The 21,860-nt window shown below is 45.3% G+C and overlaps 3 protein-coding genes and 1 non-coding gene across 12 annotated transcripts; 3 read left to right on the forward strand and 1 right to left on the reverse strand.

The window, feature by feature from the left end:
- The first annotated feature begins 75 nt into the window (after positions 1-75).
- Ndufa2 (NADH:ubiquinone oxidoreductase subunit A2) lies at positions 76-2,419 on the forward strand. The gene is made up of 3 exons (XM_020157140.2): positions 76-234; positions 353-459; positions 2,217-2,419. Exons 1-3 carry the CDS (start codon positions 134-136, stop codon positions 2,306-2,308), a joined length of 300 nt encoding a protein of 99 aa, XP_020012729.2. The 5' UTR covers positions 76-133; the 3' UTR covers positions 2,309-2,419.
- A 69-nt stretch (positions 2,420-2,488) lies between these two features.
- On the reverse strand, positions 2,489-9,381 carry Tmco6 (transmembrane and coiled-coil domains 6). 9 transcript variants are annotated; one of them, XR_012449043.1, is made up of 12 exons: positions 9,181-9,381; positions 8,953-9,065; positions 7,392-7,507; positions 7,109-7,292; positions 6,641-6,745; positions 6,386-6,471; positions 6,042-6,176; positions 5,724-5,835; positions 5,427-5,613; positions 3,958-4,052; positions 3,493-3,632; positions 2,489-3,247 (listed from the first exon to the last, which is right to left on the reverse strand). XR_012449043.1 is itself a non-coding variant. In XM_020157136.2 (12 exons), exons 1-12 carry the CDS (start codon positions 9,263-9,265, stop codon positions 3,134-3,136), a joined length of 1,482 nt encoding a protein of 493 aa, XP_020012725.1. In that variant the 5' UTR covers positions 9,266-9,381; the 3' UTR covers positions 2,489-3,133. The 9 variants fall into 9 exon arrangements, 7 of the variants coding, with proteins under 7 accessions (XP_020012725.1, XP_073932944.1, XP_073932946.1 ...); XM_020157136.2 differs by having other exon boundaries at positions 3,493-3,660; positions 6,042-6,158; XM_074076843.1 differs by having other exon boundaries at positions 3,493-3,660.
- A 1,423-nt stretch (positions 9,382-10,804) lies between these two features.
- Positions 10,805-10,911, forward strand: LOC141424395 (U6 spliceosomal RNA). The gene has a single exon (XR_012449332.1). It is a non-coding gene; the product is annotated as a U6 spliceosomal RNA (small nuclear RNA).
- Positions 10,912-12,616: 1,705 nt separating this feature from the next.
- Cd14 (CD14 molecule) lies at positions 12,617-14,771 on the forward strand. The gene is made up of 2 exons (XM_020157134.2): positions 12,617-12,844; positions 12,937-14,771. The coding sequence occupies exons 1-2, from the start codon at positions 12,842-12,844 to the stop codon at positions 14,050-14,052; spliced, it is 1,119 nt and encodes a 372-aa protein (XP_020012723.1). The 5' UTR covers positions 12,617-12,841; the 3' UTR covers positions 14,053-14,771.
- The last annotated feature ends 7,089 nt before the right edge of the window (positions 14,772-21,860 follow it).

The raw sequence follows: 21,860 nt of genomic DNA on the forward strand, positions 1-21,860 counted from the left end.
CATGTCATTGGTTAAGATTTGTCCCGCCCCTCCCCCTGCGCCAACCAATCTGTGGCTAGACCGAAGGCTCCTCTATTGGTTTGACTGGAGTTGGCTGGAAAGCTTGGGATTGGATGCATCAGTGCTAGCGAAGATGGCGGCGGCCGCGGCGAGTCGAGGGATCGGGACAAAGTTGGCCCTGCGGGAAATTCGCATCCACTTATGCCAGCGCTCGCCTGGCAGCCAGGGTGTCAGGTGAGGCGCGGCGTGGTCAGGCGGACGGGCTTCGGGATACCGGGGTTACGGCCTCGACTTCCCGGGTGTATGGGAGGTCGCATCCACAGAACGGCGGCGCTCTCTCCGACCCCCGCAGGGATTTCATCGAGAAACGCTATGTGGAGCTGAAGAAGGCGCACCCCGGCCTGCCCATTCTAATTCGTGAGTGCTCGGATGTGCAGCCCAAGCTCTGGGCCCGCTACGGTGAGTGCTGGTCACCGGAGGTCTGAGACCCGGTGGGGAACAGGACTCGGGAAAAGAATGGGCTTCCCAAGGTCACGCAAAGACTGGAGACTAGAACTCGAGCTTCAGCCTTGCTATTGCTGATGAAATTCCCATTCCAGGGTTATATTAGGCAGCATATATGTAGAGCCTGGGAGGTCTTGGCGTAAACGCCAGGGATTTTTGCTGTTCGGAATGGGCTTCAGGTAGACGGTTCTTCCAAATTATGTGTGGCCGATGCTGGTTCCGGATACTGCGTGAGAATTTCAGTAATGTTGAGTAATATCCTAGGCCCTGTGCTGAGTGCTTTCCTGCCTACATCTCAATCTTCGTTCTTCATTAATCATATAAGCGGGTGGGTTCCTCCACCCCGTAAAGATTAGAAAACTGAATCAAAACTTCGTGGAACCCACTGCTCCATTATTTCCATCAGTGGAAGGTAACTTTGGGTACAGTGCTCTTTTGTAAGATAAGTGCATCGTACATTCGAAGTAAAATTGTGGATGCAGTGAGCTATCTGCGTAAATGATAAATGACGTTTAAAGGGTATAGCTTGGAACAAGTGAATTTAAAGTCTACCAAAAGAAAAAAAAAAAAAAACTTTGTAGAAGGTATCTAAAATTATGCAGCTAGTGTGTAACACAATTGCTCCTAAACCTGGCCCTCTCTCAGACCTCAGTGGCTTGTGCCCTATTATTATTCTGCCTGGTCACAGATATTACCACTTCAAGGCCTCCTCTGGACTGGGGATGTGGCTCAAGTGGTAGAGTGCCTGCCTGGCAAGCATAAAGCTGAGTTCAAACCCTAGTACTGCAAAAAAATAAATAAATAAGAAGCATCCCTTGATCAATTATTTTAACATTGCCCCAGCCCCTTTTTATCATATTACTATATTCCAGTTTGTCACAATCTAGAAACTTAAAATGTTGCCTAACAGACAGTAGGTATGTAATATATTGGCGGGCACCAGTGGCTCATACCGGTAACTTTAGCAACTCAGGAGGCAGAGATGAGGAAGAGTGCAGTTCAAAGCCAATCGAGCAAATAGTTGGAGAGACCCTATCAAAAATACCCAACACAAAACAGAGCTGGCAGAGTGACTCAAGTGGTAGAGCTCCTGAGGCCCTTAATTCAAACTTTAGTACCACCAAAAGAAAAAAGGAACTATATATATGTACCCAATGGTGGAATTTTAATCATGGCTTTTAATTACATCCTGCCCTAGGAATGTCTTAAGGGTAGGGAAGAAACACACCTAGGCAGATTGATTCTAACAGTGGACACCTTTAGTATGTCATACACTAATTGAGGAAGGAAAAAAACGTTCTTCCTAAAGCCAGTAGACTAGAAGGGGAGATAGACACAAGTAACTTCAGTGTTGTGCTTTGTATTATGCTAGATGGAATATGGGAGCCCAAAGAATGTGCACCCAACCAAGGATAAGCCTGTGTAATGCACTGCTCACTGCAGTTAATAAAAAATGCCTATGGTGACCCTTTACACATCCTTGAAACACCTTCTAATTGAGGCCACCCAGAATCAGCCAAAATTAGTTGGACCTGAGCTTCTAGATATGTTTGACTCACTGGGTTAATTCTAGGCATAGCAAATCCATCTTGGTCATGTCTCTTTACTATCTTTGCCATCCTAACAAGACTTTGAGATAGAGACAATTATAAAGGTATAATTTCATAGCTCCACTGTGCAGGGTACATACTTAGTCATTTCTCTCTCCTTAGCATTTGGGCAAGAGAAGAATGTCTCTTTGAACAACTTCAGTGCTGATCAGGTAACCAGAGCCCTGGAGAATGTACTAAGTGGCAAAGCCTGAAGTCTCTCCAGTATGGATGATGAGGAAGAGCCCCAGAACCCTGGGTTCTGCTGGACTGCAATGTGGAAAAATGTGTTCTCTTATTCCTTATAAAGCTTATGCTGAAAAACACTGCCTCTGGATATTCTTGTCCATGTTTTACCCTGTACATCTTATTGTACAACTACTGAAGCAAAGCAATTTAATATAAAAATAAAACTTTATTCTTATTTAAAGCCACCAGTTGTGGCTGTAGTGACACATGTTGATAAACAAGCTGAAGAGAATGAGAGAAGAGGATCAAGAGTTCACGGCCAATCTTGGCTACACAAAAAGAAAAGCCACCAGCTGATAAATCAAAAACAAAGGTGGGGGGTGGGGGAGGAATGAGAGCCAAGGCCTCAGAAAAATTAGGTCACACAGATCTGCCTCTGGTCCTCATACCTAGACAGTGCTGGGTAAAAGAAGAGAGGTTGGGGAATAAAGATCTTGGCTTAGGTATGAGAGCAGAGGGCATGAAACATTGCAGTTATCCTAATCCCCCCGCCTCCTTTTACGAGGCTCCACTGTTTCTTCAAAGAAAGTGGGCCAAAAAGTCAGAGATAAGGATTACAGCATCAAGAAGCCAGGTCATATCAGGCATGGGTGGCTCACTTCTGTAATCCTAACTACTCAGGAGGCAGAGATCAGGAGGATGGCGGTTCAAAGCCAGTCCCCAGGAAAAAAGCTATCACATAAAGGGGCTGGCAGCAAGTGGCTCAAGTGGTAAAGAGTGCCTGCCTAGCAGGTGTGAGGCCCTGAGTTCAAACTCCAGTGCTGCCAAAAAAAAAAAAAAAAAAGTCCAGGTCACCCATGAAGAGCTGTCTGCCAGAGAGCATGCACCCGATCTTGAAGCTGGGCCTCCTCCTGATGCCTTTCCAAGGCCTGTAGCCCTGACTGCTGCAGGAAGTCCTGGGCAGCCTGAGGTCAAAGAAGAAAAGGATTCAACACGTGGGTCCCTATGCCCTAAGACTCAATTCCCACAGTGACCTGGGTTAGCCTACTTCTCGGAGTGGGTACATTCCCAACAGGATGGTGAAAGTTCTGAGCAGCCACCACAGGCTAGCCCAGCCCAGAAAGCAAATACAGTTCAGACTGGAAAGGAGCCATGGTGAGACCAGAGGCTTCTGAGCAGGAGAGATTGGGGACCAGGTCCGGAAACCTACCTCTGGCTGATAGAGGAACAGCAACTGCAGCAGCTCCAAACTCTGACCTACTACTTCAGTGTCAGAAAGAGCCAATGTGTTCAGCAAGCAGGGAAGCAGGGGCCCTGGCCACAGGTGCTGGCAGTAAGCTGGACCCTTTTCTGCAACGTTGCACAGAACTGTAAGAACCTAAAGAGATACATATACAGTCCCCAAAAGGATGAAAACCGAAGATCATAATTATAGCTAGAATGTATGTAGTGCTGACCACATGGCTCAGGCACTGTGCCAAAATAGACTGAAGCTTCAGGTGGTCAGTTGATTACCGTGAGGAAATTAAGTAGTAACCCATTTTACAGACATAAACCTAGACTGCTCTACCTCTAAAGCCATATCACACCACCTGACCACTCTAAGAGTACTTCTGAGAGACTTCTTGTTTACACTGACCAGGAAGTCTTGGATTCAAGTGATCCCAGTACATACCAGTACGCTCACCACATTAGATAGTGGCACCAGCTGCAAGAGGGGCTCAATCAGATCCAGAGAGAGCAAGGAAGTACAAAAAGTAGGACTGTTTGCTGGAAGGGAAAATGTCAGTGTGAAATACTTTAAACTGGGGCCTGAAGTGCTATCCCCTCCCAGTCCTACCCCTACAGCCTAGGCACTAAGAAAGTACCCCTATGTCTAAAGATCCCAGCACTGCTCAGTTTGGAGCAAGAACTGCTGCTGCCCAGATGGGTGGCCTGCAGTCCCCTGTGGACAAAGAATGCTTGTTCTTGCAGATGGCTACCAACTCATTCCTGGAGCATGTACAGAAGAACTTTGGCCTTCTCCCTGAGTCCACTCCCCACTTTGATTACCACTTTAGCCTCCCAGAGGACAAGGGTATCAGAGATCTCTTTAACTACAACTTTAGGGACCTGACACCCCTGGGCTTCTGATGGAGCTTGGAGGGGTCAGGGTCTCCCAAGAAGCACATCCTGTCTCCGTAGCCTTGGAGACTTCTGCCCCTGGCTGTCCTCCCAACCCTACCTCCAGTAGCTTCTATCTCTGGGGTCTGGTCCCCAGCAGACTGAACAAGTCAGTAAAGGAAGGATTCCATGCCTGTGACATGGTATTTGTATGCACCCAAAACCCTACACGTGCACCTGGGGTGAGTATGTGTGAGCATGTATGTGTGTGCAAATTCTAGGGAATTAAGGTGAACACACCTGTGTACTATGCACATGCCTGGATGTGCATGAATCCATGCATGCACTAGGGGGAGCTCTAACTGCATTTTCACTCTCCTTGTTCCGGAAGTCTAGTGAGGCCCTGGGCTACCTGTCCCAGAATCCTGTGCCAGGACTAGGTCAGGTGGGTAAGGCCTGGCTGGCTGGGTTTTCAGGACAGCAAGAGCACTTCCATTTTAAAAGGTTTTTCTCATCAAAGCTTTAATGGAGTATTATTTATTTATGAAGGCCTCTTTGGCTAGCCTGGCTAACAAGCAAAGTGTAGAAGGGGGGTATAGGGCTAATACCTCACCTCCCTATACTCTTGAGGAAGGATAAGGGGCCCTGAAATGTACTTTCACCCCATTCTGAAAGACCCAAGGCGATTTATTTATTGAGGAACTTGGGCAAGCAAGAGTGCTGACAGTGATGGAGAAGTGGTCCCTCTCTGGGGGCATCACTCGGGGCCCCATCTGCCACCTCTCAGGTTAGATATGAGCTGGGAGAGTTAAAGACCATTACAGACAGGGTGGGCAGAAGGGGTGGGAGAAGGGCCTCCCCAACTGAGAACGCAAGGGCCCAACCTGTAGTGTGTGAAGTGCCTTCTCCCCACTGGGCTCTTCCCCATCCTCCAGTCTACACTTTGTTTCATAACAGCTATGTCCCTCCTGCTTTTGTTTTAATAAATATTTTGATAAAGTTAAAATTTTAAAAAGGTCCTGGGCAGACTGTGGTGCATACCAGTGAGGTTGTTGAGGAGCCACAGGCCCTCAGGAAGCAAGCTGGGCTGTTTCTGAAGAAAGAACTGAAGAAGGATAAATAAGGCTGCCATAACACGCTCATCTATGAGCTCCATTTGCCCTCCCACAGCCTCCACTGGCACGTCTGTTAGCAGGTTACTTAGACACCGAATCACAGGGCATATGAGCTGCAAACATAAATTGAGGGTCAGGTATAAGGAGGAAGGGGAAGGCAGACACCAGACAGGAAGAACATAAAGAAACATGTCCCAAACCCTGACCTGTCCTTTTCACCTACCAGCTCCAGTCCTGCATCCTCCGTTCTCTGGACAGCCCCAGCCAGGTCCAACAGCAGCAGCCCCAGAGTAGACAGAGCACCATGAGTGATAAGCAGGGCATTATTGACCTGGCTGGGCAACAGGAAGCAAGCAGTCACTATCCAGTCGATCCCACCTTTAAGCTAAAACACAGCCTAGGTCTGTGGGTCTCCTAGGCAAAAGAGAGGACCACAGAGGGATGAAAACTCACTACAGCAATTCCAGAGACTGAATTCAGTTCAAAGACCTAAGTGACATGGAAGGGAAAGATCTCTGGATTTTCCCAATTGTCTGTGTACCTGCAGATGATGTAGTGAAGGCACCAAGCAAACTCCACAGCCACCCCAGGGCTCAGCTTTGGGCCAGGTAGCATCAATCGCAGCATGTGCTTCGGGAGAGTGGAGTCCAGGATAGAGCTGCCAGCAGAAGTAGAGCTGTAAGCAATAACCATGAAGATGCCAGAGGCTCTTCCTAAACCCTTATAGCAGGAGGAAAAGTGTCCAAACCCAAAGCTCTTCCTAACCAGATGCATGCAGTTAAAATGTGCAACATCTTTGGAAATCAGATCTGATCAGACACCCCTGGGCTATACTACCAAAAGGGTCAACCCTGGATGCACATCTGAAGAAGTAATTTTACTTACATAATGATCTTCTCTGGAGCTTCCTTAGCCTGCAGAAGCTGAGATAAGGCATACCCAAGAGCTTCTAGCACTGCTGCATGGGGGGACTAAAAGTAGACAGGGTAAGGATCTGACTCTGGAAACTGGGTCATAAGATCTCTGAAGACTTTCAGCCCCTTGACACAGCAGAGGTTGGAGATACCTAGCAAAGCCAGTGGGGCATGTAGAGAAGGCTTGAAGGGAGCCTTGCCAGGGAAGGAAAAAGGAGGCACTCACCTGGATGCAGGCAGCCAAGGCTGGAATGATACCCTGTGGCAGGAGTTGCCTTCTCACAGCCTCACTCTCCACGATGAGGTTCCCCAGTGTATACAGACACAGCTCCTGAAAGCAGGCAACAAAAGCACTGGGCTGGGCTTATCCCATGCCAAGCCAGGGATGTGAAGAGGAGCATGGAGCAGCCCTGTCCTTGAAGCTCACAACAAAAGGGTGGGGAGATGACGGGTGTATGCACTGCTATGGACAAGAGAGAAAAACTTTTTTCCTTCCCTCTACCTCCCAGCTCAAACTGGATCCAAAAGCACAATTTTAATTCAAAGCCCAGGGGCTCAGGGTGTGGCTCAATTGGTAGAGAACCTGCCTGGCAAGCACAGGCCCTGAATTCAAGACTCTGAGTTCAAACTCCAGTACCACAAAACAGAAACATAATTAAAACCCCAGAACAAGGTAGGGAGGGACAGAGCTTACTATAAAGTCTGAGCTGTGACCGGAGAGGTAGGTGAGGAGGTAGGAAGTAGCTGGCAGGCAGGCTTCAGCCACCGTAGACTGCTCAGAATGAGAGAGCTCATGCAGGCACCGAGCGGCCTCAAGCTGCAACAGAGCCCGGTTGCTGGTCAGGAGCCCAACAAGGGTCCGCATGCTGCTCTCCAGCCTACATGAGTGAATACCAGAATCCTGCTAAGCTATAGTCTCTTCCTTTCACACTCTACCCTTGGAGCCCCAGCCAACCACTCACACCACCCACACTGACCGGATGAAGGTTTGCTGTGTCTCAGGGTGCTGCAAGCCATGACGGAGGCTGACCAGAGCCTTTTCTCTCTCCTTTTCATCTGTCCCCCACTGGGCTAACCTCAGGAGCTGCTGGACCTAGACACAATCAGCAGAAGCAAGTGGCCACTTAACTAGTGAGACCTCCAATATCACACCATACCCAGAACTTGTCATTAATACTAATATGGCTAATAAGTAGCAATCTTTGCACAGCAGTAGACAGGTAGGGTTATCAGAACTGGGTCCTAATCCCAGCCCTGCCACTTACAAGGGACCTGAACCTGTTTCCTCATCTGTAAAGTAAGAATGACATTATCTGCTCTGCCTTCTTACAGGGTACTTCAAGGATAGCATTTAAACCTCTTAGCCTGGCAAAACCTACCCCTCCAGCCATTCTCCCTACATTCCAACAACACCTAGAACAACATATGTTTTAACATTTCCAAGCTTTTGCATGTCTATTCTCTCTGCTTGGGATACCCTCTTCAGATTGCAGCTCTGTTCAGATTTCTACTAATCCTGGCCTAGGGAAGTTAGCTCTTTCTGGCTTATTTAAACAGATTTAGTAGTTTTTCTTATGCCTCATGCTTCCTTCATTGTAAGTGGTAGGACATCTCTCTCCTACACTGGTTTGTAAAGCCCTTCAAAGCAAAGAACGCTATCTTGTCTTTGTGTACCTCAGTGCCCAGCACACTGTCCTGACAGAAAGTAAACACACAATGAATAAGTAGTATAGCCTAGGAGTAAGTGTGTTGTAAACTAGATGTGTAAACATGAGCATAACCAATGCTTGCTGAACATAACGTTCATTTACTTTTCAATTTCATTTACTCATTCAAAAAATACAGGATATATTCCAGATATTGTGCAGACTTCTGGATTTTCAATGACAGCAAATGAGATAGGGTCTAGATTCTTCTGCATTTAACGTCTAGTAGGAGAGATAATAAACAACCAATTAGATAATTGAATACTTGGCAAGAAACAGAACCAGGCATGGTGGTACACTCTTGTAATCCAGCACTAGCGAAGTCGAGGCAGAACTGTGAGTTCAAGACCAACCTGGACTACAGTGAATTCCTGGCCAGCTACCAAGGCAGAATACCAAAAGGGACCCACTTTAGACGTAGCAGATGCAAAGGCCTTGAGACAGTAAAGAGGCTGGTACACTGTTCCAGGAACTGAAAATGGGACAGTGGTTGGGATGAGTAAACTGAGGTCGGAGGTATGCTGAGGTTAGTTAGATCATGCAGGACTTTACAGGTCACAGGAAGGATTCTGGTCTGTTTTCTTTTTTCAAACGAACTGTGAGGAGCAAGTGTACTATCCAGAGATGGTGTCAGCTGACTCCAAAGATCTTTAAAAGGTAAGTAAGGCTAGGATGTGTTGAAGGGGGACAAAACAATGAATTGCAGAGGATGATTTCCGTTTCTGGCTTGCCCCCATTGGACGCGTGGAGTACGTGTAGCGTGGATCAGCTTTGGGACAGAGTGCGCGAACTCGCGGAAATTTGGCAGCGCACACCCGCCCTGCCCCCTCACCTCCGCTTCCCCAAGAGTCGTGGCCGCAGCCTCGCCTCCGATTTCCTCCTGGGCGTCTTCTCTCAGCAGCCTCTTGCTGACCAGCTGCTGCTCTCTCCGCGCCTTCCGCAGTGCTGGGGGCACAGGACTGGGTTCAATTTGGGAGCGCAGCGCCAAGGACCAGAAGCCTCCTCCCCTATCTCCAACCGCCACACCCATCGCTTCCCCAGTTCCCTTGCCGGCCCGCACCAGCTTCCCGCTCCCGCCGGCGGCGCCGCAGCTCCTCCATCCCGCAGGCCAGCGGCTTGAGTCGGCGTTGCCGTGGGTTCCACATTGCGGAGATGGATGAAATTCACCCTTAGCTCTGCGGCCTGGACGCGGCCTGGAAGCGTAGAAAACGCCTCCCAACAGCGCAGGCGCAAAGCAGAGCCTCGGCCGCGCGTTGTGAGGGCGGGGCGGACCCGGGCGAGGGGCAGGGAGGGGCGGGGCGAAAGTAGAGGGGGCGGGACAAGCCGGAATTCCAAGAGAAGGCGGGGCAGCTGTCACTCGATCTCTGCTTGGTTTCTCTCTACCAATTCTTTTTTTGAGGGGGCGGTACTGGGGTTTGAAATCAGGGTTTAACACTTGCTAGGCAGACGCTCTACCACTTGAGCCACACCGCCTACCCCCTTACCAATTCCTTTTTTTTTTTTTTTGCCTTACTGCAGTTTGAACTCAGGACCCTTACTATTTGAACCACGCCTCCAGCCCTTTTTTGCTTTAGTTACTTTTTTCGGATAAGGTCTCGCATTTTTGCCAGGGGCAGAGACTGGGATCCTCCTACCTGGCCTCCACATCTGGGAATCACAGTCAGAGGCCACACCCCTTACCGCACCCACCCTTCACTACATCCCCATCCAGTTTATTGGTTGGGATGTGGGGGGGGGGGTTCTATACCTTTTTGGCCCTACAGGTCTCCATCCTAGATCCTCCATGTCTGTACCTCTCTACCAGCTGAAATTACAGGCGTGAGCCAAGGCACCTGGCTCTCCTTACCAATTCTAAGGAAAGAAACTCATCCTGAATCTCAGCTTCCTCAGTGAGGATGTCACTATCCACTCAGCAAACACAGCTTCCCCATTCCCACCACACTCTAAACGAATTTTTAAATAGCCCTGAATTAGAGGAAGAACGGCAACGCCATTTCACGAATAACTAAGCTTCCACTGATGAGCTCTGCCTAAAAGCTTCAAAAAGCTTGAAGAAAACCTTTTTTTTTTTTTTTTTTGCAGTACTGGGGCTTGAACTCAAGGCCTTCACCTTGAGCCACTCCACTATCCCTATTTTTGTGAAGGGTTTTTTGAGATAGGGTCTTTCGAACAGTTTCCCCAAGCTGGCTTCTAAACACGGTCCTCCTGATCTCTGCTTCCTGAGTAGCTAGGATTAGAGGCATGAGACACTGGTGCCCAGCTTATTATCCCCTTCTTACTGGTGAGGAAAATGTAATTTCATTGCCCTGTGCAAAAGGAATTCCCATTTTTTGTAGTAAAAGTAAGGGCAAAGTACTATTAAGAAAGGAAATTAGTATCCACAGGATAGACACGGGGAAAGGGGGAGAAACATTACCTGCTCCTCATGCAGAAAATGGGAGTAAAATATCCACTTTTGGGGGTCTGGGTTGGGACTGGGGTTTGAACTCAGGGCTTCACACTTGCAAAGCAGGTGCTCCACCTCTTGAGCCACACCTCCAGTCCATTTTGCTCTGGTTATTTTGGAGATGGGGTCTCACAAACTATTCACCCAGGCTGGACTTGAACCTCGATCCTACTGATGTCAGCCTCCCAAATAGCCAGGATTACAGGCGTGATTTTTTAAGATAAAATAATTCACCAGAGTGCTCGCTTCAGCAGCACATACACTAAAATTGGAACGATACAGAGAACATTAGCATGCCCTCGGCACAAGGATGACACACAAATTCATGAAGCGTTCCATATTTTAAAAAAAATTCACCAGAGTTTGAGCACCACTACTCTACCCAGCACTGGGGAAACACTGGTGTTGGGGGGGGTGAAGGGTTCCCACACCCTCAAAATCCAAATTGTGGCCAACTAGGCCCTGCTCTCTTCTCCAGTCTGAATTTTCTTCTGCAGTCTGAATTATAAGGGCATTTCACCTTACCCCATTTCAAAGATTTCTTTATTCCTTAAATAACCCCTGCCCTCTCCATCCCCTGAACTTTTGCACAGGCCATTCCCTCTGCTTTGAACCCTAGCTCTGCCCTTACCAGCACTCTTCCATTAATATCATCCTCAACATCTAAACTGCAATGTCACTACTCAGAACCACCAGACCCATGCACCTGTTATGTGTTCTTCATAACCCTTTCACGGCTGTCACTAAGTTATACTGTAATTGTTTCATTTTGTCTTCTTTCACATCCCCTTCATAGCTTTAAGTGAGTAGGGTCCTGGTGGCACTGAAGAATTTTTATTGGAGGCCTCTAATTTTTATTAAACTATTACTTAGGCAAAGGTACAAGAGAAAAAAGGAAGGAAGAAAGAAAGAAAGGAAGGAAGGAAAAGAAAAATTGTTCTTTGAATCACCTTCCTTCAATTCTATCCACTTGGAGTCATCAATGAAGTCTGCAATCTTCTCCACAAAACAGCCAATTAAATACCAACAGACTGTCATCCTGTCCTCCATATCTTCTCTCCAGACCTAATATATCCATATATCCACCCAACCCTGGGTAGCATTTTTTCTTTTTTCCGGTACTGGGGATTGAACTCAAGGCCTGGTGCTTGCCAGGCAGGCTCTCTACCATTTGAGCCATTCTACCAATTCTTTTTGTGTTGATTATTTTTAAGATACTGTCTCACTTCATGTCCAGGTTGGCCTGGACCTGACTTCAGTGGCCTGAGTCTTCTGAATGCAGAGGTTCAGAGAGAGAAGAACAGCAGTTAAGGCTACCCACAACAGACATGGCTCTGTACCAAATACTTTACTCACAGAAAGGTACTACTGTTATCTCCAACTTTAAAAAGCAGGGCCCCAGAAATCCAAGGCACAGAAACTTACCCAAGTCTTATAACCTCAGCAGTAAAGCTGGGATTCCAAGCCTGGCTGCTGACTCCAGAGTTAGTATATTTAACACTGAGCTATAGTCACATCTTGGCCCTCAGGGATGTCACAGTGACCTGGCATGGCTCAGGGTATCAGGGCACATTCAACAGAGACACAGAGAAGCAGTGCATTCTGAGAATTCCCTGTTTGGGTTGGGAGCAAATGTGTAGCTACTCCTTAATTAAAGAATAAGTAGGGGACACAGAGTAGCTCAGTGGTAGTGTGCTTGCCTAGCATGCATAAGGTTCTGAGTTCCATCCCCAGTACCACAAAATAAATAAATAACAGAGGATGTATGAATTTAAAAGATTTTCAAGTAGCACTTTTCCCAAAAGTCTAGGAGTATGGACCTGTGAGGGCTGTTGTAAATGTGTAATCCCTATCCCCACCCTCTGCAACATTTGCTTCTGGCCCAAGGCCATGGAGGGGATCATCCCTTTCCTGTACCTACTGCACAGGCCTGAGGTGCATGAATCATCTGGAACCGCCTGGCCCCAAATGCCCTAAGTGCCCAGAAGAATTCTTGTTTTGGTCCTTCTCCTTGCAACTATTTCATTGCAATATTTCCTAGAAGGGAAGTGAGTAGTGCTGTGAGGAGGAAGAAAAGTGGGGCCGTCACCAGAGTTTACGGAGGCGGGAACAGCGTGACATCCCAGGATTACACAAACTCTTAGGGGCTGCCAAAAGAGCTAGGACAGATAAACGCGTGGAACCTAGAAGCCGGAAGGTGCTGCTGGACAGGAAAGAAGCCAAAGCCGTTCCCAGAGCCAGCCTGGGCCATAGAGGCTTTCAGGACTTATCGACTATGGTAAGTTATACGGTCTTGGGGGTCAAAGCACAGTCACTTGAGGAACCCCAGGAACTCACTGGGGCTTCCCTGACCTCTGCTTTTTCTCCCAGGAGCGCGTTCCCTGCCTGTTGCTGCTGCTTCTACCGCTACTGTGTATTTCTGGGGCCACACCAGAGCCCTGCGAGCTGGACGACGATGACATCCACTGCTCCTGCAACTTCTCGGATCCGCAGCCCGACTGGTCCAGCGCCTTCCAGTGTATGGCTGCCGTGGACGTGAAGATCCATGGCGGCGGCCGCAGCTTGGAACAGTTTCTAAAGCGTGTGGACCCAGACACCGACCCTCGGCAATATATGGACATGGTCAAGGCTCTGCGCTTGCGGCGGCTCACCGTGGGGGGTGCACAGGTTCCTGCTCTGCTACTGTTCGGCGTCCTGCGTGTGCTGGGATATTCCCGTGTCAAAGAACTAACGCTGGAGGACCTAGAGGTAACCGGCACCACCCCGCCGCCGCCTCTAGAAGCCACAGGGCCTGCGCTCACCACCTTGCGCCTCCACAACGTGTCGTGGGCGACAGGGGGTGCCTGGCTCTCCCAACTGCAGCACTGGCTCAAGCCTGGCCTCAAGGTACTGAGCATTGCCCAAGCACACTCGCTCGCCTTTTCCTGCGAGCAGGTCCGCATCTTCCGGGACCTCACCACCCTGGACCTGTCTGACAATCCTGGGCTGGGTGAGCGCGGACTGATTGCGGCACTCTGTCCGCACAAATTCCCTAATCTCCAGGTTTTAGCGCTGCGCAATACGGGGATGGAGACGCCCAATGGCGTGTGCGCAGCGCTGGCGATCGGCGCCGTGCAGCCCCACCAACTAGACCTCAGCCACAACTCGCTGCGCGCTTCTGGCGCTCCCTCGTGCGTCTGGCCCAGCGTTCTAAAGTCCCTGAATCTGTCATTTGCTGGGCTGGAGCAGGTGCCTAAGGGGCTGCCGGCTAAGCTCAGCGTGCTTGATCTCAGTTGCAACAAGCTGAGTAGGGAGCCTCGGCCAAATGAGCTGCCCCAGGTGGGTAACCTGTCACTAAATGGAAATCCCTTCCTGACCCTGGAAGCTTCCAGCCCATCAGAGAGCACCATGAACTCTGGTGTAGTCCCATACTGTGCGGGTTCACCGCTGGCTGTGGGGATGTCAGGAACACTAGCTCTGCTCCAAGGGGCCCGGGGATTTGTCTAAGGGGCAAGAGAGGAGAATGAATGGGTTTAGATTGTCTTGACTTCCAGGAGTCCTATCAAAATCTTGACCAACCATGTGGCTGCTTACTTTTATTAGGATTTTAAACCACGGGCCATATCACTCACTCAACAGATCCTTACTGGGTGTCTGCTATGTGTTGGCCTCTGTGCTGGATGGGGAATCCATCCTACTTAGACTTTCTTCACACTAACTCTCTAGAAACCTACCTGGTCCTTCTCAAGAAACTGCAAGAGCAAAATGGCAGAGAAATGTTGCCTGACTAAAGCTGCGTGGGAGAAATAATTTTCGTGTAATCAGGGCTTTCTGGGAAGCTTACTGGCACTTGGGTTAAAGGATGTTTGAATGGTAAACATACCTTGGAAAACAGAAGGTTTCCCTTCCCCCACTCACTTTCCAAGAGTCAAAGGTAATAAAACCAGAGCCGTTTGCTTAAACTCCTCTTTTTCCCCCATTCCCCAAGGGGAAGGGGCAGACATGCCTCCTGTCCAACATAAACTCTGAGCTGCATAATTTCAGGAGTCCTCTCTGCTGATGTAAAACTCCTCTGCCCAAGTATGATGGCTTTCACCGTGTCATTACCCCACACAATGAGAGATTCCAGCATACGCCAAGGATGTGAGATACAGCGTATTTCCAAGGCAGAGATCTGTGCTGTTCATACATATGAGGGTAATAAAAATAACTTTTAAAAAAACATACATATGAGGATAACCTTTTCAGGCTGGTTTTTTAAAAATTTTTATTTGCATATAATAGTTGTACAGAGGGGATATATTGTGACATTTACATATGTGCTTATGATACATCTTAATTAGATTCATCCCCCTCCATTATTCTCTTCATCCCCCTCCTCCTTAGAACAATTTCAACAAATGTCATTGTTCTATTTTCATAGTGATTACAAAATGCATCCACCATATTCATCCTCCTTCACCCTCTCTGTTTACCCTCCCCTCTCACTGGTACCCTCCCCTGGACAGGACCTGTTTTACCTTCCTGTCCTTCATTTTTTAAAGTGTATATTGATTATTCAAGGCAGTTTTGCCTTGGTATCTCAGACATGTATATATCACACTTTAATCAATTAACTCCTTCTGTTACTTTCTCTTTCTCTATTGCCCTGCTCCGCCATTATTCAACAGTTTACAGATACATCTTCATATACAGATAAATGCATTGTGTTTCAATATTATTCACTCTCTATCATTTTCTTTTCCTCTACCACCTCCCCATAGTTCCCTCAAACGGACCCACTAATACATTCTCTCCTTTCTCTCCATATATATATATATATATATATATATATATATATATGATTATATATGTGATAATATATGTATTTATGTGTACATTTATCTTAGCTTCCACATATGAGGGAAAGCATGCAACCTTTGTCCTTCTGAGACTGGCTTACTTCACTTGACATGGTGATCTCCATCAGGATGACTCCTTGAATAAGATAACATCTCAGCACCTTCACAACTGCAGAATGAACATAATGTGCCCTGTAATCCACATTAACTCAGAGACTCAGAGCTATCACCTATCAAGAAGTGTGTTGCTTCTGAATCCCTTTCTCATTACAATGAGGAATCAGCTACATCCATCACAGAGCTAGGCACCTACCTCTCAGAGCATATGGGACAGGGGTTAGAAGAAGCATAGAGTCTGGTGCTCCTGCCTGCCTCTGGCCTGTGTCCAGAGCCACACCTTGATGGGAGAATCAAGAGGTCACCAAAACCAGATTCAAAGGATGGCAAAACACAACTATATTAGCCAGACATACACTGGTGTGTTTCCAAGGGACCATCTACCAGAATGTTGTGAAATTTTTTAAAGTTTCAGAGAATCATCACCTCAAGGCAGTTACTTACATTTGAGTAGATATAAACACACTTCATCAAATTGTTACAGAGACCTGTTCTACTTCAGACTCTGTGCTTAAAGCCTGGTAGATAAAGATGAATCAGAAACATATATGCCCTCACAGAATTCTCTATCCAGTAAGGGAGGCAGACACATGAAAGTTAGTTGTAATTCAAGAAGAGGAAGGAATCAACTTTATAAGGGGAAGTGGCCCTAGGAAGGATTTGCAGAAAACAGACTTGCAAAATCTGAGTCTTGCAGCATGAATATCATTTCTTCAGGAAGGTTATCCCAGGCAAAAATGGGCAGCATGTTCAAGGCTCAGAAAATAAATGAGCTGAATTGAGAAATTGTATCTGGTTAGATAGGGTGTTGTGATGGAAACTGAGACATTCAATTCATTCAAGTGCTCATTCCATGTTAGGTACTATACTGAACCCTGAAAATATAGCAGGAAAAAAGCAGAAGTTCCTTCTCATACAGTGTACAGATTCTAGTTGAATGCTGGGTGTTATGGACTGAATGTTTGTATCCCCTCCAAGTTCACATGTTGAAGCCAGGCATGGTAGCACATGCCTGTAATCCCAGCACTCATGAGACTGAGAAAGGAAGATCATAACTTCCAGGCCAACCTGGGCTTCACAGCAAGACCCTGTCTCAAAAAAAAAAAAAGACAAAAAATATTCTTGTGTTGAAGACCCAGAGTGGCAGTAATTGGAGATGGGGCCTCCAAGGAAGTAATTAGGTTAGTAATAAGAGTGGGGCCCTAATCCGATAGAAATAGTGTGCTAATAAGAGACACAGAGAGCCCACACATGCTCTTTCTGCCTCCCTATAAACTCACCGAGGAACAATCATATAAGGACACAGTGAGAAGGTGGCCTCTATAAGCCAGAAAGTGAGCCCTCACCACAACCCAACCAGGCTGGCCCTTGATCTTGGACTCCCTACCCCCAGAACTGTGAGAAAATAAATACATTTATGTTGTTTAAGCTACCCAGTCTATGAACTGTCTGAGACAGTGGTGGTGATACAAAATATCTAATTGTGATAGTGCTGTGAAGACAAATGAAACAGAGAAAGGAGACAGATAATGGTGATATGAATGACATGTTATTTAAGATTGTCGGGGAAGGCCTCTCCAATAAGGAATATTTGAAAAAAGATCTGGGTTAATTGGGAGAGAAAACTTGAGCATTTATGAGGGAATATCACTTCAGTCAGAAAGAACAGCAAATACAAAGACCCTGAGGTCTTTGGGATATTAAAGGTAGCAGTGGAGAGGCCAGTGTGGTTGCAGCAGAATGATCAAGATAGGGGAGGTGTAGAGATAAGGTCAGAGAGAGGCCATATCACATAGGATCTTGTAAAACACAGTATAGTCCAAGGCAAGAACCAGTCGGCAAATTATTATTGTGCCATGAGGAAATAAGTGCAAAAGTTAAGACTGTTTATTCTGAAATAGTACATGATCAAAACTATGCCTCAGTCTACTTACTTATCATTTTAAAATAAAATTGAACTTTCAACCACTAAAAGAAAAAAAAGAATAAGTATTGAGACAATTTATTTTTGTGGGGCTAAGAATCAAACCCAAGGTCTAGCACATGTTAGGAAAGGCACTACCACTGAGCTACACCCTATCCCCCCTTTTGTTTCAGTGCTGGGGATCAAACCCAATGCCTATCTGGAAAATAAACCCTATATGAGCAAACGATTTTCGACAAGGCTGCCAAGACCATTCAGTGAAGAAGAACACAGTCTTTTCAATAAACAATGTAGAGGAAACTGGATATCCGCATGCAAAAGAATGAAGCTTGAGCCTTACCTAACACCATAAACAGAGTCTAACTTAAAATGGATCAAAGGCCTAAATGTAAGAGCTAAAATAACAAACTCTTAGAGGAAAATACAGTGCAAAAACTTGACAATGTTAGGTTTGACAAAGACTAACTTAAAATAGATCAAAGAGTTAAACGTAAGAGCTAAAATAACAAACTCTTAGAAGAAAATACCGTGCAAAAACTTTACAATGTTAGGTTTGATGATGATTTATTGCACATGACACCAAAGGCAGGTAACAAAAGAAAAATAGGTAAACTGGACTTCATGAAAAATTTTAAATTTGTGCATCAAAAGACACTATCAGCTGGGAATATGTCTCAAGTGGTAAAGCACTTGCCTGGAAAGTGCAAGGTCCCTGAGTTCAAACACCGGTATCACCACCACCAAAAAAAAAAAAAAGAAGACACTATTTACAGGGTAAAAAGGTAACCCAACACATAGAATGAGAGAAAATATTTGTAAATCATATATCAATAAGAGATTAATATCCAGAGTATATTTTAAAAACTCCTAAAACTCAACAAGAGAGAAACAAAAAACCCAAAGAAGTGTTGAATAAACACTTCTCCATAGAAGATATATAAATGGCCAATAGGCACATAAAAATGTGCTCAACACCACTGATCATAGGGAAATACAAGTCAACACCACACGGAGGCTGAGTAGAAGGAGATTCAAGCCCAGGAGTTTGGGACTGTGGTGCTGTGCCAATTAGGTCTTTGTGCTAGGAATGAGTATCAGTATCGCAAGGTTGAAAAGCCTCTGCACTCCAGCCTGGGCAACAGAGACCCTCCTCTGTCTATAAAAACAAAAACAAAAAATGTTCAAGGAGATAAACTTACAGTTATTAGGAAGTAACCAGAAAACAATAAGCATTGTAAACATGTATCGCACTTGTTCACTGGTGGTGGGATGTAAAAATGGAACAACTTCTGTGGAAAACAGGGGACTACCACTCTTGTTCAACTCTGAATATCCAGTCCCCAAAATGGTGCCTTTATAAATCATGCCAAGTGTTCTGTCGGTCTTTACTGAATGATTGAATGAGAAGAGTAGGCTTAGGGCAGGGTATTGCTGCCATGTGGAGAGAGAAAAAACACAGAAAAGCCTTTTATTATAAGGTAAACAAAAGATTTTTCCCATGTGATACATCTTTTTTTCTGACAGTGACCAACAACCCAGAGACAGGATTCACTCATCCAAAGTTTGGGTGGAGGGATAGGGTATCTCCAATGAAGCCCAAAGATTGAGAAATTGAACTGATATAGCAAGACTGAATGATGAACCCCAGAGAAGGAAGGAAGTGAAGTAAGTACAGGAACATGGAGTAAGAAGAACAAGGTTCCATTTCCACTTGTCACTCTGTGGTCAGATATCTGGTGTGGTATGATGAATTTTCTGCTGAAAGAATATGACTATGCTGGATGCCCGTGGCTCAGGTTTGTAATCCTAGCTACGCAGGAGGCAGAGATCAGGAGGGTTGTAGTTGAACCTATGGCCAGCCAGGGCAAATAGTTCATCCTATCTCAAAAATACCCAACACAAAGAAGGGCTAGAGATATGGCTCAAGTGGTAGAGTACCTGCCCAGCTAGTTGAGGCCCTGAATTCAAGCCCCAGTATTGCCAAAAAACAAACAAACAAAAAAGGATATGACCATAGGACTTCTTTTTTTGAGACAAAATCTGTTCCCTTGTAGCTTCCTCTTTTGTTTTTGTTCTATCATCTGGAACTAAACATACACAAGTTTTTTCCTTTACTACTGAAACGAGAGTTGTTGCTCTTAAAAAATTATTTTTTGCTCTCTTCTAGTCTTCTCTTTTCTAATACAAACCCTCCAGCCACATTTTCTAATACTTCCTTATTCATTCTCCACCTCATTTTCTCCATCTTTTTTTTCTTTCTTTCTTTCTTTTTTCTTTTTTTCCAGAGCTGCGGTTTGAACACAGGTTCAGGCTCTATACTCCTCCAGCTTTTTTTTTGTGAAGGGTTTTTTTTGAGATAGGGTCTGAGCAGCAAACTATTTGCCTGGGCTGGCTTTGAACCTCGATCCTCCTGATCTCTGTCTCCTAAATAGCTAGGATTACAGGTGTGAGACACCGGCAGCCAGCTGAAATTTTTTAAAAGACACTTAAAATCATATGCAGTGGAGAATATTTGAACACTAAGCAGAATCTTTGTGGATATTTTGTTTTGTTTGGCTTTGTTTTTGGTGACAAGGTCTCTTGCTACATAGCACAAACTCAGGATCCTCCTGCCTCACCCTCTAAATGGTGTCCCATCACACCTGGCAGGATATTTTTTAAATTGCTAGTTTTTAAAGACATGGTATTATAGATTAAGTACTGCAGCAGGGAGGAGGGGATGGATAGCAGGTAGATAAAACTTAAAGAATCTGAACGTGAGGAAGGTCACATAGCACTGAAGGTGAAGTAGCCAACAGAAATGCATGCAACCATATATTGGTTAAACTTTGCTTCTTGCTTCTGTAGTCTGCTTGCAAGGGTATATAAGGCAAGGCCCCTTTGTTGTCAAGGCTCAGCCTTTGGATGGGAATCTGCTGAGCCACTGCCGGCATGCTAATAAATATTGTTTCCAGAAAAGCAACCGTACAACATTGGATCATATCACAAGGAAAGACAACTACAGGGCAATATCCTTTATGAATATGGGCACGAGAATCCTCAACAAAATGCTAGCAAATCAAATCCAGCGACATATAAAAAGAATTACATGCTGTGATTAATTGAAAGGTATCCCAGGAATGGAAAGTTGGCCTAACATCTGAAAAATCAATGTAACCTACCATATCAATAGCATAAGAATGAAAACTACATGATTATCTAAATAGATGTAGTAAAAGCATTTTTAAAAATCCAACACCTTTCTTTTCAACAAAAAGAAAAGTAGAGGGTCACCCTCTCTTGGGACCTTCCCCCCAACTCTAGAGGCTCTACTCTCCTACTCTACACTTTTCTATCTCAATAAGCACTCTTGCTTTACTCACAAAAACAGAGAATTTAAAGAAAAGAAGGGAACTTCCTTACATGACATTGGACATCTACCAAAAAACATCAGCTGAGATCATATTTGATGATGAGGCTGGATGTTTTTGTTCTAAGATCAGCAAAAACATAAAGAAGCATGTTCTCACCACCTCTATTCAACATTGTTTTAAATGTTCTGGCCACAACAATTGATTATGAAAAAGAAATAAATGGCATGGAGATTAGAAAACTAGAAGCAAAATTATCTCAATTCATAGATGATATAATTATTATACAAATACTATGGGTTCACTAAAATATATGAGAACTAGTCTACAAGATCAGCAAGGTTTGCAAGATACAAGTTCAATATATGAAATATATTATGTGTCAGTACACTTGCAGTGAACATTCTGAAAATTAAGAAAACAATTCCATTTACAATAGCAACCAAAGAATAAAATATTTAGGAATAAGTATGACAAAAGAAGAGCAATACTTATACTTGTAGAACTATAAAACATTACTGAAAGAATTAAAGAAGATCTAAGTTAATTACATTCCATGCTCATGGATCTTACTATTGCTAAGATGTAAATTCTCTACTAATTTACCTACAGACTTAATGAAATTTGTATAAAAATATAAGCAGCTGATTTTTTATATAAATTGAGAAGCTGATTTTAAAGTTCCTGTGGAATTTCAATGGTCACAGACTAGACAAAATAATCAGGTAAAATAAGAACAAAGTTGGAGGACTAAGACTTTCTGTTTGTGAAGTAACAGTGATCAAGAAAATGTGGCACTAAAATAAGGATAAACATAAAGATCAATGTAATAGATGTGAGACTTCAGAAATAAATCCATGTAGGACTGGCAGCATTGCTCAAGTGGTAGAGTGCCTCCCTACCAAGCACAAGGCCCTAAGTTCAAGTCTCAGGAAAGAAGGAAGGAAGGAAAGAGGAAACAAGGAAAGAGAGAGAGAGAGAGAGAGAGAGAGAGAGAGAGAGAGAGAGAGAGAGAGAGAGAGAAAGGAAGAAAGAAAAGAAGGAAGAAAGAAAAGAAGGAAGAAAGGAAGGAAGGAAGAGAAA

This window comes from Castor canadensis, chromosome 6 (genome assembly GCF_047511655.1).
Source record: "Castor canadensis chromosome 6, mCasCan1.hap1v2, whole genome shotgun sequence".
Classification (NCBI taxonomy): Eukaryota; Metazoa; Chordata; class Mammalia; order Rodentia; family Castoridae; genus Castor; species Castor canadensis.

Excerpts from the sequence above, each read along its gene's own strand:
- Ndufa2 (XM_020157140.2), top strand. The coding sequence starts at position 134 with ATGGCGGCGGCCGCGGCGAGTCGAGGGATCGGGACAAAGTTGGCCCTG. Across the intron at positions 235-352 it reads CCTGGCAGCCAGGGTGTCAG|GGATTTCATCGAGAAACGCT; the intron begins GTGAGGCGCGGC and ends CGACCCCCGCAG. Across the intron at positions 460-2,216 it reads CAAGCTCTGGGCCCGCTACG|CATTTGGGCAAGAGAAGAAT; the intron begins GTGAGTGCTGGT and ends CTCTCTCCTTAG.
- Tmco6 (XM_074076843.1), bottom strand. The coding sequence starts at position 9,265 with ATGTGGAACCCACGGCAACGCCGACTCAAGCCGCTGGCCTGCGGGATG. Across the intron at positions 7,508-8,952 it reads CGACTCTTGGGGAAGCGGAG|GTCCAGCAGCTCCTGAGGTT; the intron begins GTGAGGGGGCAG and ends GATTGTGTCTAG. Across the intron at positions 5,836-6,041 it reads CTTCACTACATCATCTGCAG|CCAGGTCAATAATGCCCTGC; the intron begins GTACACAGACAA and ends CCTGTTGCCCAG.